Source organism: Ictidomys tridecemlineatus, unplaced genomic scaffold (genome assembly GCF_052094955.1).
Source record: "Ictidomys tridecemlineatus isolate mIctTri1 unplaced genomic scaffold, mIctTri1.hap1 Scaffold_35, whole genome shotgun sequence".
Lineage (NCBI taxonomy): Eukaryota > Metazoa > Chordata > Mammalia > Rodentia > Sciuridae > Ictidomys > Ictidomys tridecemlineatus.
In genome coordinates, this window is record NW_027522416.1 from 119737 (window position 1) to 140779 (window position 21043).

Consider the following 21043-nt stretch of genomic DNA (forward strand, 5'->3'; position numbering starts at 1 on the left):
TCTGTTCTGCGGCAATTTCCTATTCTTGACTACTTTTCCATTCTTTTAATTTGTGGAGCATTTTGAATATAAATGGAGATCTAATAGATGATTTAGATTTTACAGATGTAATTATTTTGCCAGATTTACTTCAAATCTTTTTTGTAAAAAAATAAAATTAAAAGATTGTGGAGGTACTTTCAGTTCCTCCCCCTCCTTACCTAGAGATAGCCACTGTGTTTAGGTTTGTGTAAATCATTTCTTTGCATATTTTATACTTTGCTCACGATGAATCTACAAACATACATTGTGTTGTTGGATTTTAAACTAATGATATTAAACTACGTGTGTTTTTTTGCAACTTGCTTTTTTCACCCAGTATCACATTTAGAGATTTCTATATGAATAAATTGAATGATCAGTTATGAATAATCTTTGGTGAATTCATTTTAATTCGTGGTATAGAATTACATTGTATGAATATACCATAATTTATACATTCCCCTATTGATGGACTATGAAGTTGTTTCCAGTTTTTGACTCTTTAAAAACAGTCCTGCAATAAATATCTTTGTACCTGTGTGCTGTGCACACATTTGGAAGTTTCTCTAGGAAGTATGTCTGTGTAGTAGATTTGCTGGGTAGAAGTATGTGCATCTTCAATTTAAACAGATATTACAGAAGCTCTCAAAGCGGTTTTACCAAGTTTCATTGTTGGTATTGAGTGAAAACACCCATTTCCTCATATCCTTGCTAACAGTATGTCATTATACTACATTTTTTTGTCTTTTCTTTACTGACCAGCTTCCTTATGACTAGCTTGCTGTTGCATTTGCTTGCAGTCATCTAGGCTTTTGCCTTAGCCCTGTGTCAACATATGAGTTCCTGGCTCAAGCTAATTAGCTCAATCTTTAATGCATTTGATCCTCAAAATTAATTTCAATGAACATTTATTATGTACCTAATATTGCGATGGTTGATGTAAAGATAGGATTTCCATGATATGTTATATGTATCTCTCAAGTGGCAGGTGAGGGGAATTAATTAAAGCATTTTTTATAAGATGAATGTTTTAAAAATTTTTTCTCTTTATTTTAATGTTTTAAAAATCCTTTCTCTTTATTTTGATATATTGAAAATGTGTAACATATGCAAGCTGTGAAGCAAAACAATAAAATGAACATCTGTGAATCGACCAGAGTTAATCCAAGAATCAAAATAACCAATATTGAATGTGTTCACCCAAAAGGTGATTATCTTGAATTGTGTGTTATTCTTTGCATTTAAAAAATAATTTTTATCAGATTTGTAAATATCCCTCAACAATGTATTGTATGTTTTCTGTGTTTGGAGAAAAAGAAAGAAAGGAATTACTGGGTACTGTAGTCTTTGGGAACATGTTTATTTCATCCAATGTTACATTTCTAAGGGTCACTGATATTGAGAATGGATGTAAGTCTTTAATTTTTACTGCTGTGTAATATTCCACAGGTGAATATAACACAGCTTATGCATTCTCCTATTGGTGGGTGTTCTGGTTGTTGAGGTTTTGTTACTTTGAAGAGTCTTGTATATACAGAGTTGAAAGAATTTCTTTTAATTTTCATCCTGGGGTATATGATTTTCCAAGTAGTATATGGGAACAGGAGATGTTAATGAATTTCTAGATCATTAAATTCCGTATGTGATCTTTCTTGAAACTGTATGCCTGAGACCAATAATAGAGTCATGCTGGTTCAACTTTCACACCTTCCCTTTCATCACAGTAGTGTTTTACATAACACAAACCACATACCTACAAAGAAGAACTAGGGAATAGCCCCAACTAGGAAAACTCTGGAAACCAAAGAGGTAATTTGGTTTACAGTGTATAGCACTGTTTGGTATACAGTGTATAGCATTGGGGAAAGCCATCTTTAATTCAGGCAACATCTCTCCATTATTTCAAGAGATGCATGTCCAATAAAATTTCACTTTTCTATTTAATTATCAGTATATGTAGCTATTTTGATTAACTGTATTGTTATTAATAATTATGCATTTAAAAGAAACATTCATTTTAGTTTTAAATGCTACTATACTACTCTATAAATTCATCATTTGCAATTATTTAAGCTTGATGCCAGAATTTTTTAGATGTTGTTGTAAAATGTGAGTGATTTTTTTCAAAAGCATTTTTGGTGGTTTATGAGAGGGAAAAGAAAAATAGTAAATGTAAGCTGTTTGCTAGAAGTGGAATTGCTGGGTCAAAGGGTGTGTAAATATTCAACTTTACGAATGATTTCAGGGTTTTAAGTGGTTGTACCAGTTTATATTTTGGCCAAAAGATTTTCCAACTTAGATATTTTCATCAGCAGTGTGTAAGTTGATGTGTATCCTCTCCAATACTTATGTTAGATGTCCTAATATTTGCCACTGGAATGGGTATGTACAATACATCGTTGTGGTTTTAATTTGCATTTGTTTGATTATTGAGATTGAACATCTCTTCATATATTTATGAACCATTTATATTTTCCTTTTATGAAATACCTGGTCATGTCTTTTTATCCATTTTTTTCCTATTTAGTTGTCTTATAAAACTGGTAACAGGTCTTTTATTGATTATATACATTGTAAATGTCTTCTTCCAGTTTTTGGCCAGTCTTTTTACTCTTCATGGTATATTTCATTCACTCTTTCTTAATTTTAATGTTCTGTAACTGAAAACCTTTCTTGTTCTGGGTTTATAAAGACATTCTCAAGTGTTTCTTTCTAGAAGTTTTAAAATGACACTTTTCACATTTAAATTCATAATCCATCTGAAATTTATTTTTCCTTTTTTGGAATGGTGTTAGTGATTCACATTCATTTTATCCCTTCATGTGGTTCCAGCCCCTCAGTCACTAGTGATCTGCTGTACTATTTCTTTTATGTTTGTCTTCTGTGTGCATGATGGGTCTGTTTCTGGTTTGCCTTTCTGCATCACTTGTCACCTGTTGTGAATCATTTGCAATCTTTTTCTGTGTTGATACTCACACGGTCTTAATCAATAATGCTATCATTTTACCAGAATTTTGATATCTGGGGAGGACTTGAGTCTCAGCTGTTTTTGGACATTTGGATTCTTTAAAGGATCAATTTGTTACATGAGACATGAAAAACCTTTTGGGACTTAATTGAAATTCATTGAGTAAGTTCTGGGGAGAATTAAAACCCTGAGGATTTTGAGAATATAGTATTTTTATTTATTTAGGTTTTCAGTGTCTTTTAATACAGTTTTATAATTTTCTTTATAGAGATTATTCACTTTTTAAATGCTGATCCAATGTTTTAAATTGTTGTTGGTATTATAAGTGCCAGTGTTTAAGAATCTATTTTTTAAAATTTTAACAGTTAAAACATTTTTATACCTTTATTTTTATTTATTCATTTTTATGTGGTGCCAAGGATCGAACCCGGTGCCTCCTCGCACATGCTAGGCAAGCGCTCTACCAATGAGCCACAACTACAGCCCCAACAATCTATTTTCTGACAATTATTAGTAAGTAGCAATTTAATGTTTTTAATATTGCTTTTTAGTTATCCACTTGATAAACTTCTAATATTTCTAATATATTTCCTGGAATTCCTTGTTTTATGTGAATAATTATATCATTTGCAAATGGTGACAGTTATTTGCTCTTTTATTTTTTAATGTTCTAGCACACTTTTAGATCTATGTTCAATGGAGGTGATTATGATTATTCATTAGAAGTGAGTCATTATAATGGGCTTACAGATCTTATTCCCAATTTTAAAGAGAGTGTTCTCCCATAAAGAATAACATTTTGTATGAGCTTTTGTAGACATCTTTGAATGTGTCCAGGAAATCTGCATTTTGTCATGTTTTTCTGCATCTGTTGAGAAATATCTCCTTTTTTTTTCCTTTTTCCCCCCTGTAATTGTTATAAATATAATGAATTACAATTTATGGGTTTGAAAATTCTTTATTCTTGAGATAAATCCAAACTGGTATTGATGGATTATCTGTTTATGAACTCCTGGATTGAATTTGCTAATATTTTCTTCAGAGTTTTTGAATCATTTTATAAATAGAATTCTCTTTTTCCTTATTGACTACCTGATTCTGGTATTACTTTATACTGAACTTATATATTGAATTAGCAAGTAGTTCCTCTTTTTTCAGTTGTCCGAGAGAGTTTGGATTGGTCTGATTTGTTTCTTAAAAAAATTGGTGAAACCTATTTGAAAATGACTTAAATTTAGTATTTTCTTTGTGGAAGCTGAGTAGTCATTAGAAGTTGAATGGTAGTAGGAGTGTTCAGGTTCTCTATTTATTTTAGTTTTAGAAATTTGTCCTTTCATTAGCATGTTTAAAGTTTATTGGCATCAAGTTAATAATATTTTAATATCCCTTTCCATCTTTTCTTTATTTGGATGTTCCCTTTTCTCATTTTGAATATTATTTATGTCTGACTTCTCTCTCTGTCTCTATTTCTCTCTTTCATTATTGCCAAAGTTTGTCTGTTTTATTAATCTTCACAAAAGACTAACTTTTTACGGGGCAAGGCGGGTGCTAGGGATTCAACCCAGGACCTTGTGCATGCTGATTTCCCTCTTTTATTTATGATTTCCTTCCCTTTCTTTTCTTTTTCTAACTTAAATTGCAAGTTTTAACATCAATTTTAGCTATTTTTTCCTAGTATAAGCATGTAATGCTATAAATTTTCTTGAAATTCATTATTTTCTTCATCTAAGTTTCTAATGCTTTTATTAATTTTCAGAAATTAAGTTCTTATAAAAAGTTCAATTTTAATTTTTTTGGCTTACTATTTAGAAATGCTTTCTGTTTGTTTGTTTGTTTTGTCTTGGTACTGGGGATTGAACCCAAAGGGCTTAACTACTGAGCCACATCCCCAGCCATTTTTTATATTTTATTTAGAAACAGTCTGTTTCTGAGTTGCTTAGGGCTTCGATAAATTGCTGAGGCTGGCCTTGAACTCACTATCCTGCTGCCTTATCTTTCCCAGCCACTGGGATTACAGGCATGTGCCACCGCACCTGGCATGTTTTATCTTTTCAAATGTATCTGCATTAACTTTTTCATTGTTTTAATTTTCAGGTGTATCTACATTAATTTTTTTTTCACCTGTGTTGTTAGAGAATGTGTTCTTGTTGTTATTTCATTCTTATTTTTATGACCTTGTCCATAGTGAATTCTATAATTTTTCTGTAATCATTAAAGATAAGAAATTGTGTTGTTCAGTCTTTATTAGTTTTTATCATTAATTGAGAAGAGTATGTTGGAATCTTCTGTTACCTTCTAATAGACTTTTTATACTTCTAATAGTTTTTGTTTTTATGTATTTTGAGGTACTTATATTAGCTGCATACAAGCTTAATATTTTCTCTTAACATATCTACTCTGTTATGATCCTCTCTATTCCTAATTTTGCTTTTTTTGACTTAGAGTCTTTGGTGGTAATTTATCTAGAATGTGCTTTTCATTTGATTTTTACTTTTTTTTTTCATATTGCTGGTCTTATCTTTCAGGCCCATCAGACAATCAGTGTCTTTTAATTGGTAGGATTAGAAGTTCCTTTAGTTCAAAACTCTTGATTGGTGGTCAACTCAGTTTTTATTTAAAACTATTTTTAACACTTTTCTTAAGAGAATGTGGTGAAAATATTATACAAAGTCTGCTGCTAGTTTTATTTATGCTTTTTTTGAAGAAAATATCTTTTTCTTATAGCTGCATTGGATTTTGTCTTTGATTTATATCATTTCATTTCTAAGTTTAGATGGAAATTAATTTTTTATTGTATTTTGGGTACTGGATGTTCATTCTGAATATTGTCTTTCATGAGATCTAGAAGATTCTGGAGCCTTGTATTCTTTAAATATTGCCTCTTTTTTATTTGGACTGTTCTCCCCTTTTGGAGTTTTAACTGGCTATATGTATGTGTAACTGTTTCTAGATCACTTACTCTTCCCCCATCCTACTTTTCATCTTATTTCTCCTTAATAAAATTTTTAGTGCTGGGTAATTTCATCCTTCTTATCGTCTAGTTTGCCATTTTTCTCTTAGGTGTGCCTAATTTTCTCTCTAATCCCCCATTTTTTCACTTTTAACAATTATATTTTTAATTTCTCAAAGTTTAGCTTGGTTATTTTTCATATATACAGTCATTTATTGTAGTCTCATGTTACTTGCTCATTTTTGTAGTTGTTCACAGACTGTGTCTGGAAATCTCAATGTTTCTATCCTTAGGGGATCCAAATTTATTGCTTTTTTCCCCATCTGTTGTCTGCCCCTCATGGTGGCTTGTTATTTCCAGTGCTTGGTGATCCCCTATTATAAACTCTAAAGATCTATTTGGTAGAAATTTGTGAGAGTCTTGAGAGCCTAACTGGAAGTTACTTTTCTTTCTGAAAGCATTTGTATTAGCTCTGGTTGGGAGACAGGAGTTTAATTTGATCCACTTTTCAGTTCTGACATTTTGCTTCTGGTCTAGGGTTCACTGTCCTGAGAGTCTCCTGAAATATATTTCTGTGAGCAGAAAGTACTTAAAAGTATTTTTTTAAAATCCAAGATCTGCTTTTCTACTTCTTACTGCTTTTGGTTGCCAAGTTCCTGTCTAAACGTTTGCTGCTTTTTGGGGGGAGAGGGTCTCCTGAAATGTATTTCCGTGAGCTGAAATTACTTAAAAGTATTTTTTAAAAATCCAAGATCTGCTTTTCTTGCATTGGTAGTGTCCTTCAGAATCTAGTTCATCATAACTGATGTGATCAGAAGTGTATTTTAAGATTAATTTTAGTAATATATTTAGCTTGTATTAGAAAACTTTTGTTGTATGTTATCAATTTTCTATTAAAATAAATTTGTTTAAAAGGCTGGGTTTTTCTGAAGGGAGATATTAATTAAATAAATAATAGTATAGGTGGCAAGCAGACTGCACAGTGTATCCTCTGGCCCCGTAGTGACCTTACAGAGATGAACCTGTGGTGATCAAACAGTGTAAGAACTGTGTCAGGAGTGGGCAGGGTGCTCTAGGCTTGTAGAGTAGAAGTGCAAAAATAAACTTGGTACTGTGGAAAATGCTTCATAGAATTGAGTGTCAAGGATTGGTAGGCACTAGGTGGTCACAGAGTTTAGGAATGATGAGCAGTTGGGTATGACTAGCTTCCATGTTATATATCACAAAGTGACTGGAGATAGAAACAGGAATAGGATCACATGAAATCTATGCTTATAGTAAGGTGGTTGGACTTTATTCTGATAATGAAGGAAAGCTGTTGAATGATTTTCTGCTGTAATATTATATGATCAGTGTTTTAGAGGATACCAGGTTTGACAGTAAACCACAGTTAGGAGATCATTTATGCATTTTTGAGAGGAATAAAGGTAAAGATACAATTAAAGCAGTGGCACTGGACATGAAGAGGTATATGTGTGCTAAGTTTAGATCTTGGGGAAGAAGAAATTGAGGATTTAGTGGTCAGTTGGATAGAAATGTTGAGGAAAACAGGAAGTCTAGATTGACCCCCAGATTTTTGGTTTGAGTAAACATGTGGCATGTAGAGCAATTAACTGATAAATAGCATATAGAAAGAGAAAAGAACTTGGTTTCATTTGCTTTTTTTTGAGGAAAAAGTTATTTGTTTTTCAACTTACTGAAAATTACTGAGGGGCTTATGGGACATATTGGTTAAGATCCAATAGCAATTGGGACAGAGGGTCTAGAAGTTAAGAGAAGGATTTGGGATTTTAGCATTTGGCAGTTTGGAAGCCATTGTTTTCCTACAGTACCATATGAGATAATTTTAAATAGTACCTGGATAAGCACTTGAATTTTTTTAATAGTTAGGATTTTATGTGTATGAAAAAACATAACTTGTGGATCAAACCTATGACATCATGGACATTATCACTTAGGCCAAGTGAGTACAATGAAAGGAAAATATTAGTAAAAATACATGTGATATATGGAAATGGCAACAATCATGGTGAAGCTATGCAAATAAAGTTCAGAAAGTGTTGTTTTAAGCCCTGTGTATGGTGGATAAGGTCACCAAGGACCTTAATTTTACTGAGACTTTTTCCCATTTTTATAGTGGAGATGTTGGCATGTGGGGCTACTAAGAATTGTTATGAGAATGAGATGATGGCTTGTAAAGCACTTAGTGCAGTATTTTGACACATTTTATAGAGTTTGCTAGGAAGCCTGTTATTGTTCTTCACTTTAGATATTGCAAGGTTTTAATACACTAAATTGGATATAATAAGAAGGATTTATTAAAGAAATATTTCAAAGATTGATGGTGGTCTTGCTTAGGAAAAAAGAAGCTTTACTAGTTCTAATCATAATGGGATAATAGTGAAAGTGAAAAGGTGTAAGAAATGGTGTTAATCTTGGTGCTGGTGATGGTAGAAAAAGAAAGCCTTTATTTGGGCAAGAGTTAGAAGTAGTAAAATGAATTTTTCAGTGATATTTAGTGTAGCTGTTCTCTCAGAGCTCTAAAAATCCTCATTATTGAACTTTTTTTTTTCAGGGGGAAAAAACACAAAATCTTAATCTAAAACTCTGGCCCTAGTTTCCCTTTTCCCCCATTGAAATAAATATTTTTAAAACATGTGTCTTGGTAATGTGAGGTTTTTTTTTCCTCCTTTGTAGTCTAGCAGTGCTCTGTGTTGTGGTGGTTGGGAGACTATTAGAAGAAGGTGTAGTTACAAGATGGCATGTCTGGATTTGGACATCCATTCATGTCTGAATGTCTGGAAGAGATTTGAAAGACTCACCCTGGACCACTCTGGTCCTGTCCCTTTCCCCAAGATGGAGAGATGATGAGAGACACATAGCGGAGTATGAACACTGATAGGAAACTGTTTCTCAGTGCTAAGGATTTAGTTCAGGCCAGGAAATTGAGAATGTAGCATTTCATGTATGGTAAAACATGGGATGCAGTAAAAGCAGGTGGAGTAAGAGTGCAGCAGTGGGAAGATGCCTTTCTATTTTGAGCAGTCATTTGAGGCTTACTGAATGCTAGGCACATACAAAGTAAATAACAGTGCCCTTATCTTCCATCTAAGGGATACATGTAAACAGATAAGTTCAGAGTAGTGATGGTGAATATCTGAGCCTGAGGAAAGGAAGAAGCAGATAAAACTATTGGGAGAGAATGGGGGGAGAATCACAGAATGGGGACAAAAATCAGTGTTCTGATTGGAGTTCCTTAAGCATAGGTTTTTAGTATTTTTCAGTTATACTATAGAAGCCAGGAAGAATGCTGCTCATGTCATCTCAAATGATTTAATTACTGAATTGGATTATGTTATTTCCTTAGGATTGTGTGCCATGGACAATTTTACTGATGGAGACTTCACTGTGGTGGATTGTGCATTGTTGGAAGATAGCCCTTACGAAGATGATTGTGTCTTTGCTCCTGAATATACGACGGATAACTATGTTCGTGTGACTCAGCTTTACTGTGATGGAGTGGTAAGTAGGTTTGTTAAATTTTTGTTTTTAACATGGTATATCCTAAAGGCTTTCTGATTTAGGGCATTTGAGTAAAGATTTTGTGTGTGTATGTGTGTGTGTGGCTATGGGTTTTTATAAGAAGGAACACATGCTTTTGAAGAGGTTATTATTCAAAAGAAATAAGCTGTGCCTCAACAATAAGAATAGATTTCAGAGAATAAGTGAAGACATTAGGCGGCTTTCTGAGAATTAGAAAAACTCTTGAATAGAGTTGTAGAAAGAAACTCAGGAAACATGAAAAAGGCCTTAAATTAAGACTCACTGGCTACAGATATATTCAAAGCATATAAGTAAATGTACATTAGATGTTTTTCAGTTTAGTTCTGCTAATCCATTGATTGAAAGTCAAAAAGTATACTTGTGTATTTTACCAGTTGCAAATCGAAATAATTTTCTTTTTTTTTTAGGATATGAAGTATAAAGATTATGCCCAAAGCGAGAAATATTTAGGTGAGCATGTTGACATATTAACGTTAATTTATTGATGGACCACAAATGGAGGTGATTTATCTAGTCATATCAACAAATCAGATTTGTCTTCTTAAAAATAGATTCTTACTATGTTTTTTCCTGGAACCCAAAATCTTTCTTTGTAAATTGAGTTTTAGCCAACACTTAAAATATTCTTAACATCTAGCAGTTTAAAACCTTAATTCATTTCTTGTCTTCTCATATCCATTTTTACCTTTTCTGTATAGCAGTGTTGATTCATTAAAAATCAGGGCACAAATATTAATTTTAAACTTTTTTATTTTAATTAAGACATCTGCAATATATGGTGTAGTAAACCACTTTCTGTCCTGCAAGATTACTGTGATGCCATTAAAATATATATCTTCTGGCCACTTCTTTTTCAACATCAGCACAGTTCTGTAATATCATGATTACATCCCTGTGTGGAGACCATGTAAGTCACTATATGTTATTCATTTTGGATGAGTGGTGATAAGCATGTTGCACAGTGCTAAGGAATGTCAAATACAATGGAAGGGTTATACCTCATTCTTCTTTTTTTTTTTTTGTGGTGTTACTGTGGGTTGAACTCAGGGTCTTCCCCGTGCTTGACAAGCTACACCTTAAACCCTTTTTTAAAAATTTTATTTTGAGATGCAGTCTAGCTAAACAAACTTTAAGCTGGCCTTAAACTTGAAATCCTCCTGCCTCACCATCTGGAATAGCTAGGATTTTAGGCATATGCCACTACACTTGGCTTACTCTTCATTCCTATATGCTGTTCAGTTTTGCTTTTGTTTAACAGGAAGAAAAGTAAATTCTTGGAATTTGAATATGTAAGAAAATTTATAACATTATAATGAAATAATTCTGAATAGTATTAGATGGTAGACTTGAAGTTAAGTCAGGAAAAATTAAAATACTTTTATAAATGTGAGTGGTATAGAACTGAGAGAGAGGGGATATATGGTTTGGTCCATTTAATAAACTCCTTATTTATGTTACCTAGAGTGGAGAAAAGAACTGAATGTTTTTGTCAGATAGCTTGTAATATAAGCATAAAATTCAGTGAATTTGTATACATGAGAAAGTAATCTTTCCAAAAATAAATTTGTCTTTAAACAGTTCTCATGCCTCTGAGATGAGTTTGAAGAAATTACAATATCTTGAGTTGATGTAAGATATTTTGGATTTGGCAAAGAAAGTTGCGGTAAGTGGTAGAATGTAGCCCCGCCTCCAAAGAATGTAAATATAGAGTGTCAGTTGTTAACTGTTAACTGCTATAAACTGTGTTACCAGTTTATAGCAGTTAACAGATAAGCTTTTCAGTTTTCTTTACCTGAGATTATTCTGCTGTCAGAGTGTGCATGGTATGGAAGTGATAACGTTGATAACCAATGTCCTGGTTCTGCCATGCCATAATGGACCAGGACAGCTTCTTGATATTAAAGGAGAGAAATTAGAATTTGTCACTAATGAAAGGGGGCCCTGGTTCATAGAAACCTTAATCACAGGTTCTAAAAGTAAACGAACTCTGTCTTTTGACATAAAAACATACCACTATTGACAAATACTTTGCCTTTGGGATAAAATTTATCAGGATAGATTTGAGAAGGTGTCTTTGTACTATGGTGATTCTCTCTCTCTCTCTTTTGGGGGTGGGAGACTGAACTCAGGGGCACTCAACCACTGAGCTACATCCCCAGCCTGTTTTGTATTTTATTTAGAGACAGGGTTTCACTGAGTTGCTTAGTACCTCGCTTTTGCTGAGGCTGGCTTTGAACTCATGATCCTTCTGCCTTGACCTCCTCTCTTTTAAAAAGCCATTTGATAATTTTTCTTATTTCATTTGGATCCTATCTGGTACCAAATCTGCTGGAGCTCAAATCCTTCATAAAAAATGGTATAGTATTTGCTGTACCTTGTACACTTGCTCACATATATTTTAAATAATCTCTAGGTCACTATATAATACCTAGTACTCTGTAAATACTATGTAAATAGTTGTTGTACTGTATTGCTTAGGGGAAATGACAAGAAGAAAAGTCTGTACATGTTCCTATAGACCCTTTTTGGTCTTTCCAAAAGTTTTTGATCTGCATATGGTTGCATCTGCAGTTGCAGAACCCATAGATATTGAGGGTCAACTGTACATCCCCAAATATTGGATATTACATTCTCCTTTTCTATATAAATAATCCCCTAGCTTATTTTTGATATTAAAGATGGAAACCCAGATCCATTTTTCCTAGGTATTGGTTTCTTGATTGTCTTTGGAGCTAATTGATGGGTCTTCTTTCACCTTGGTTTCTCAGAAAGGAGAACTAATGAAAATGAAAGGAAATGAAGAGTTTTCCAAAGAAAGATTTGATATAGCTATTATCTATTACACCAGAGCCATTGAATATAGGTAAGAGCAAAACAGAGCAATGAGATCCTTTTTGTGTGGCAGCTCAAGTTAGAATGTTAGGATAAATAAAAATAAGATCAAGAATTGTAGAATCTTCCAAATTGATATGCATAATAGATTTTTATTTTTTATCTTTAGTTATTAGTAGCATTGGAGGTAACCTGAGTATTTGGAACTGATTAAATCCTGCAATTCAAGCAAGTCAGGTGCAGTGGTGAATTTGGTTCTGCCTTGCTCCATTTTCTTAAGGCATTCCAGCAGAGTCACCTGTTATTGTCTTTTTCTCATTTTGCTGTCAACTACTTCCTTATAAATTATTAACTGATCAAAAAGGATTAGTTCCTAATACTTAAAATGCTACCTACTTAGGAGGTTTTGCTTTCTTAGAGGAAACTTTTAAAGGAAAAATAGTTGCAATGGTTGAGGATGCATGTGTTCTTTTCTACCTGGTTTTGTTACTCAGCTGCTGGAATTTTGTAGTCTTCCCCCTAGGTGTGCTATTCTGTACCTAATGGCCACTTCAGGTGAACAACCTAATATTAGAGCAGCCTTTGAAGGTTGGGGTGTACGTAACTTCTCCCTTTCCTACCTTGCTTGTCCCCAGGGGGAATGAATCAATCTAGTCAACACGCTGCCCCAAGACTGCTACTCTATTCTATTGAGAAAAAGGTGGAAGAAAATCATTTCTGGCTTTATACTGTCAGACAAAACTAAAAAGATCAAAATTTGAAATGAAGCTACTTAACATTACTGTTGCAATTTCCAAGCTCCTTTTTCCTGGAGTTCTTTGTCAAGGTGGCATATCCCTGACATAATGATCCTGTCCTCTGTAGTTACAGCATACATTGTAGTTGACTAACTTTTTAATAAGATGTCTTATTTGATCTTGACAATAGTCCTGCGATCTGGACAGAGCAAGGATTCTCTTCAGTTTGAACACAGGATAGTTTAGGTTGGTTTTAAAGAAGGCTACTGGGGAAGTAATGAAGTGAGATTTACCCAGTTAAGTTCCAAATCTTGTATTCTTCCTGCTCTGCCATGAAAATGTAAAGTTTTAAAAACTGTTTTCAGGGCTGGGGATGTGGCTCAAGTGGTAGCGCGCTTGCCTGGCATGCGTGCGGCCCGGGTTCGATCCTCTGCACCACATACCAACAAAGATGTTGTGTCCACCGAGAACTAAAAAATAAATATTAAAAAATTCTCTCTGTCTCTCTCTCTCCTCTCTCACTCTCTCTTTAAAAAAACTGTTTTCATGCCTGTTTTCAGTGTAATATATGTTTATTTCATATGTAATGTGATTTACTGACCAAACGTTACTTCTTTTTACGACCTGAAAACCACCTTCTTTATGGTAACGGAGCTCTTTGCTTTCTTTGTACTGGACAGTTTAGGTAAGTTGATTAAAGTACCACAATCATTGAATTGTTATGCTAAATGGCCATTTTTGGGGAGACATTTCTGTTTCATAGGTATGCAAGAAACCCCCCCTTTTTTTCCAAAAATAGTTAAAAATTGTTAAAAAGAGAGTGTAGTAGGCTGTATATATACTAACTGTACCTGCGGCAGCTGAGTGCAAGCTTTTGTCATATGTCCTGCATTGTTTTAATTGCTTCACGTTAAGTCTCACAGCAACTTTAATAGGTAGGTTATATTATTCTTCACACTTTACCTGTGACCAGCTCAGCTCATACCACTAGTGATGCTAATTTGAACACAGATCTTAGTTGATGTCAACGTCTGTGTTTATAACACCTATAATATACTATGTCCTTTTGCGCTATTAATTAATCTGTTTTGGAAGAAATATTTTTACTGCCTTCTTTTCTTCTTGTCTTGGTATGAAAAATTAAGTAAATATCCTTCATAAGTGAAAGAAAGCACATAAACTTAATAATGTTACTATGAGAGTGGAATCATAACTAATTCTTAATTTCTTATGTTGAATATATTTACTTGTTGAGAAAGATTGATGTAGATACTCTACCATGATTTTATTGCCTTGTCAGTTTTAAAAATTTAAGAAATTAATTATAAGTATTAATATTGAAATGTAGATTGTTTATTGAATTATGTAATACTTTACTGTAAGAAAGGTTTGGGGTATGCTGAAGAATATATTCACACAGTAGAATTTTCAAAACAGAATAAATCAGAAAACCAATTCAGAGCTTGTTTTTTCAAAACAAGGCTACATAGGTATATGGGCCTGTAGGAATACTAATAATTCATATTTGACCCTGATCTCCTGTTGCTTAGAATGAAAAAGGAAAACTTGGCAAGTTACATAATTTTCATTATTTACAAAGCCCCAGTACACCAATTGCTGCAATGAGTTTTCCTCCTGCTGGTTCCTTCTGAAGGAAATTTCTTAAATGGCTTACTAATAATGTTAATTGAATGATAAGAGCTAAAAACAATTCTAGCAACATTGCTCTTTATAGGGGGGGAAAAACCTCTGAAAATAAAGTTTTGGGTTTCACAAGTGTTTTTGCGATGTCAAGAAAACTGAGAACATGTTTTCAATTGTTTTTCAGTAAAAGCACTTACTTGGGATGTGGGAAGGTGGGGGTGGGGAAGACAATATATTCCAAGTATGTAGCTTTAAAAATAACATTTATTGTGTTTTTCTTTTATTATAAACAGAACACATTCTCATGTTAGAAAATTTGGAAAATACCAGAGTTTAAAAAGAAGAAAATAAAAATCACCAGTAATCCAACCACCTGTATTAATGTTATGCAGCTTTTAGATGGCTTAAGCCGTGGATAATCCGAGGCTAACTAGACCAGAGGAATGGATGGGCTTGACACAGTCTTCCATCAATACCACTGTCCTCAACTGGTTCTGACAAGAAATGAGCTGCAAATGTCTTTAGGTTATTGCCTCTGGCTAGGTCCAGAATTGCAGATATTCTGTGGTGTTTGAAGGTGAATCTGTATACTTTCAAGATCAGATGAATAGGTTTGCAACTTGGCTAGCCTCTTGTGAAAATTGAGGTGCCTGTCTGAAACTTGCTGCGCAGAAAGTCACCTACACTTGAGCTCTGAAAGCTGAGAGGAAAATCAGGGTGACTCACAAGGAGGATCCTCCTCAACCCCTGCTATAACAGGAGGTGCATGAAAATAGAAACACAGAATCAGGTAGCTTGGTGATGTAAAGGCCAAGAGCAGGGCATTCTTGTACCTCCTTCCTGATGTTACAGCTTATTGTTGAATGCCATCTATATTTTCACTAGAGCCAGGTCAGCAGCATTGAAAACCCTCTGTTCTTTATTAGGCAATCACCAATATGTATTGGATGCCTGTTTAATGTATGAAGCTATGCTACACCAGTTTTATTGGTGTTTCCTACCTTTTTACACATTGTTTATGTCATTTGCTTGTAATGTAGGGTTAATGTTTTCAGAGTCCATAGTATCACTCCTGATCAAAATGATTAGAGTGATGAACCTTAAGAAAAGAACATGTTCTTAGTAATTGAAATGTGCCACTCACATAGGAGGACCTATGTCCTGAGAAGAGCTTTTAGCTGAGTTACCAAGGTTGAGATGTTTTGAAGCTCTCGAATCAGAGGGATGCTAGTTCTGCCATGGGAATCCTGCTGAGCATCTGTGGGGATAAAGCATCCTCCTTCCACTAGTTTGGGCAATAATGCAGTCCTTAGTTATTCCAGAAGGCCAGGCTTCATCTCTGCTATTGTAAAAGCAAAAGTGGAGCTGCAAGAGAACAGAAATGGAACATTTAAAATTAAAATTAGGAAAGAAGAATAAAAGGATTAAAGTAAGAAATGCTGAAACTTCTAAAATAATTTAATTCTAAAAGATTAGTAAATATAAATTGGGACATTAAAAATCAAATTTTAAGGAATAACTTTGGCAAGTTTATTTTCTAAAAGGGTAAAAATAATAGTACTGTATCCAACAAAATGGGTGTGCTGTTGTGAATACTTTATGTAAATTCACTTATAAAAACCTTCACAACCATGTGAGGTAGGTGCTGCTGCCTCTTTACACATAGAGAGCCCAAATAAAGGATACAAGGTATATGTGATGGAGCCAGTGTTTGAGTCCAGACAGCCTGGATGCAGAGTCTTTATTATTATTCACTATGGAAAGGTGACGATAGAGTAAAAAGGAAATGTGAAAGTTGATAATTTTAAAAAACAAATGATCCAAATAGTCAATAAACATTTATGAGGACATGATTATCCTTACATGACATGCAGATTAAAAACTACAAGTTTCTTTTTCATATCCATCAGATTGGCAAAAACTTAAAAACTTCGTAATACCAAGTGCTTGAGAGGATGTAGAACAAAGGAAACTTTCATACTTGGCTGGAGAAAGTGTAAATTGGTACAGTCACTTTGGAGAGAAATCTGACAAGGTGAAGATGTGCATATTCTGCAGCCCACTTCTAGGGTCATCTCTTCCAAACTCTCAATGTGTACTCAAGAAGATATGTACAAGCCTTCATATATAGCATTGTTTGTAAGTGTAAAGAAATGGAAACAACCTAAATGTCCATCAGTAGGGGAATGGATAAATAAATTATGGTATATTCATACAATGGAATTCTCAATGGTATTTAAAATGAATGCAATGTTGGTGAAAAAAAGCAAGTTGCAGAATGATTTGTACAGTATGATGCCATTTATATAATGTTTAAAACATGCAAAACAATATGCATATTCTTAATACAGAGAATGTATTAAAAATGTTTTAAAATGCAGGGGCATGTTGAACACCAGGGGAGTGGCTATCTCTGGGGAAAAAGGAGGGAAAATAACACAGTGGATGTCAAGTGTAACAAACTTCTGCAAAAGAAGCTGAAGTAAATATGGCAAAATGTTAATTTCTTGCTAAGTTGGTACACAGTTGGTACATTCCTGGTTTCTCTCTTGTTTTCTGTTGGTTAAGTTGTCTTACATTCTTTTTAATTTTTTTTCTTTTTTGTATATAGCCTTTTACTAGGAATTGATATCTGGTGGTATGATACCTAGTTTTGGTCTTCTTTATAATCTCTTTTTAAGAATAATGAATTAATATGTGTGAATACAAAATGATAAACCAGTCAATTTTAAACCAGATAAATAGGGGAGTAGTAAAAAGAGAAAGCAGGCAAATCAATGAGTTAGACCCCCTGAGAAGATAGTAGGAAATAGTTTAACCAGTAAGAGTTGGATGCCCTCACAAGTGGATTTAGGAGTTTGACAGTTCTGAGTGATGCTAAGTTTTGCCAAAGGGGTGTGATGGTAGATGACTGAGTTGAGGTATGGGAGGTTGTTGAAGGTAAGCCAGGCAACTGAGAGACTGAGTATTCATATACTGATGTTTACATTTTCTAACTTAGCATCTACCTCAAAACAGCTAGAAAAGAAAGAATTATTATCTTCATTTTATAGTTGAGAAGGTGGGTTCAGGGATATTAATGACTTCTTTAAGGCCCCAGGAGAATTAGCAGTTGAATTGGATTTAAATTAGGCCTTCTGTCCAGGAATGCATGCTCTGTTCGTATAGCTTAGCTAACAAGACCTGGGAGTTAAAATTTTGGCTACAGAAGTCTTATTATTGAAAGGCAAAATTATTGCACGCAAATATACAAATTTTTAGTTATGCATAGGTAAGATGTTGATACGATATATGCAGGAAATACTCCAGAAATGCTGAAAATACTTATTCCTGGGTTGTTGTGGTTGTGACTCTGGGTGACTTTTCCCCTTTGTTTTACTGTTCTGTATTTTCCAAATTTTCTATAATGGACGTATATTTTGTGGATTTTAAAAAATTATTATTTGACTAAATGATATACATAGAAAATTCAGAACATAAAAATAGATAGCAATATACAGTACTTTTACAAAAATAAAAGAATGGAGATGTTTAAATATTTTATTTTTTTTTCTTTTTCTGTTTAGAAATGCACTTGGTGATGGAAAGAGAGCCATTATTCTGAAGAGCACTTGGCCAAAGGTAGGTTTCTTTTGTATTTTTACATTGAGCCAGTAATACTATATATTTTTGTGAAAATTAATATATGGGATGCGTATTTATATGTAAAAGTGCTGGATGAAATTATCAAGAATAGGAAAGGGGATGCTTCAGTTCCACTACCACTATGGGGATTTGGCAGTAGCTGTGAGAGGCTGAGAATGTGTGTGTGCCAGCATGAGGTGTCCTGGAGAGCATAGAGGGACTGCAGCAATTGAGAGGTAATATCTGCAAGTGATAGGTGTGCCTAAATGTGAGAAATGAAACTTTACTAAAACTTTTAAGGAACTATAGGAAAGCATTTATCCTTTCTTCTTTTGGTGCCAGGAATGGAACCCAGGGCCTTCCTCATGCTAGTATATGCTCTACCACTGAGCTGCACCCCAGCCTTTGGATTTCTTAAGTAACACACAATGTATAAATCAGTGTGAAATAAACCACATTGATATAATTTTCTACATCATACTTAAAAAACTTATATACATAAAAGATATGAATGAAATAAGCAGGAGATCATTTGTTCATCAATAATTTATATAACTAATAGGATTTATATATAATTGATATGATTGTATTGTGAATATGCAGAGAACTCCTAGAATAAATAAAAACCCAGTAGAAAAAGGGCCAGTGAAACAAATAATTTCATACAAGAAACCCTGATTGGCTAGTAGAAATAAGAAACTTGAAAATCTGTTTTCTAGTAATTAGACTTGTGGGGAATTGGTACAAAGATAGAAAAAATGAAACCAACAAAGAAAAATAGAGGGCCTCTAAGAGAAAGATCCACCTATAGATGAGTAAATAAAGCAATGCAATAGTGTTGGGACCATTCACATTGGCAAAAATTAAAGAGACTGAGGGTCCAGAGTATTGGTACTGAGTGTGTAGTAACAGGAACCCTTTATAAACTGATGGAGGTGTGAATTGCTTACAACCAACTTGGAGAGCACCCTCATGTGCATACCTCATAATTACTTGATTTTACACTAACAATTACTCCATTTCATATGTGTCAAACTAGAAAATTTCTTACATAATATATAGTGTCAGTCATTGTGGCCTTGTTTTAATTGCATCAAGTCTCAAATACTTAAATGTCCATTGATAAAGCAGTGGATGAGTTGGTATTTTTATTTGATCAAAGTTATTACTCTGATCTGTTTAATCTGTTCCCATCTTGAACACCCTTCATTCTTCAAACCTCATTCCTGCTACTCTCTCTGAATTGGCACCTGGGCTCCTCACTGTTGCTCCCATCAGGCCAGGCCCACTTCATTCTGTTTTTGCTCTTTCCTCTGCCTCAGACACTTTCCCCCTAGAACATAGCTAGCTCCCTTATTTCCTTTCATTCTTTATAGAACATCCTTTTCTCAATGAAACCTTCCCTGGCCATCTTATTAAAATGTACACCCTGCTCCTTTGAGACATTTCCTATCTTCTTTCCCTTTTTTCCTCTTAGCATTTGTTATTGAAAATAACAAATGCTATTATATAATTTATATATTATATAATTTATATATTATATATTATATAATTAGCATATGTTATTGAAAATATTGTTACAATATTCAATATTGTTACATTATTTATTTATATTGTTTATTGTGACTTCCAGTGTAATGTGGGCTTTACAGGGAAAGGCTTTTTCGTCTGGTTTGCTCTTAAATCTGGACTGTCTGACAAGTTGCCTGGTTCATAGCAGGCACTCAGGAGTAGTATTTGTTGACTTAGTAAATGAGTAGTTGAATATTAGATTGTAGTTGACTGGCATATCAATATTTATGGATTTGAAAAACAACATGAAATGAAAAAATAAATAAAAGCCCAATACCCATGATAGTGTTTGCATTTGGAAAGTCAGGGAGGGAAAGGAGATTGAAGAGATTCCAAAGCAGCCATATTGATATCATTGCCTTTCTCTTGTTAAAAGAGAATTTGGCCAGGCACAGTGGTGCACGCCTGTAATCCCAGCAGCTCAGGAGGCTGAGATAGGAGGATTGTGAGTTCTAAGCCAATCTCAGCAAAAGTGAGGTGCTAGGCAACTCAGTGAGATCCTGTTTCTAAATAAAATACAAAATAGGGCTGGGATGTGGCTCAGTGATTGAGTGTCCCTGAGTTCACTCCCCAGTACCAACAACAACAACAAAAAGAGAATCTGAGCAAATATAACAAAATGTTATAATGTTATAAATGTTATAAAAACAAAATTCTGGGTGTTTATTACATTATTCTCTGTATTTTTTCAATTTGTAAAAATATTCAAAAAGTTTTTCAAAGTAAAGATTCAAATAAGACACACAAAGGCACATGTCTTTCATACTGTATTCCTGATTTTACATAATTAAAAAAAAATTACAGTGAGTAGGGCCTTAGAGAATTACTCTCATTTATACTTCCATTACTGCTTTGCAGATAGACTTCATTAAATTCTTTGCAGGACTTAATTTTATTTTGTTTAGTGTTGTTAAAATTATATTTTTTCTTTATATTCTAATTTGCTATGATAAAAAAGAGAAAGTACAGAAGGTTGTGAAGTAAAAGGGAAGACTCAGCCTGGGAACCTTTTAAAGATGTTCTTACCCTCCCCTAAATTTACAATTTAGGCAGCCTAGGAGTGTATCTAGTGGTCTGGAGATGGTGAAGTTTTCCAGGTGGACTTCTACATCTAAGTTTTTGAGTAATTTT

At 33.9% G+C, this 21043-nt stretch overlaps 1 protein-coding gene across 9 annotated transcripts in view; it reads left to right on the forward strand.

Moving 5' to 3' along the window:
* The window catches only part of LOC144373300 (E3 ubiquitin-protein ligase TTC3-like), a 39278-nt gene that overhangs the window by 1614 nt on the left and 16621 nt on the right, over positions 1-21043 (forward strand). For 4 of the 9 annotated variants that reach the window (XM_078036394.1, XM_078036396.1, XM_078036398.1 and 1 more), the window contains exons 2-7: positions 9307-9461; positions 9911-9953; positions 10266-10410; positions 11082-11166; positions 12272-16855; positions 18283-18337. In XM_078036394.1, the coding sequence (XP_077892520.1) occupies positions 9307-9461; positions 9911-9953; positions 10266-10387 (320 nt within the window). In that variant the 3' untranslated portion in view covers positions 10388-10410; positions 11082-11166; positions 12272-16855; positions 18283-18337. The remainder of the gene's footprint in view (positions 1-9306; positions 9462-9910; positions 9954-10265; positions 10411-11081; positions 11167-12271; positions 16856-18282; positions 18338-21043) is intronic. The other 5 variants (XM_078036395.1, XM_078036400.1, XM_078036403.1 and 2 more) reach the window with 2 other exon arrangements.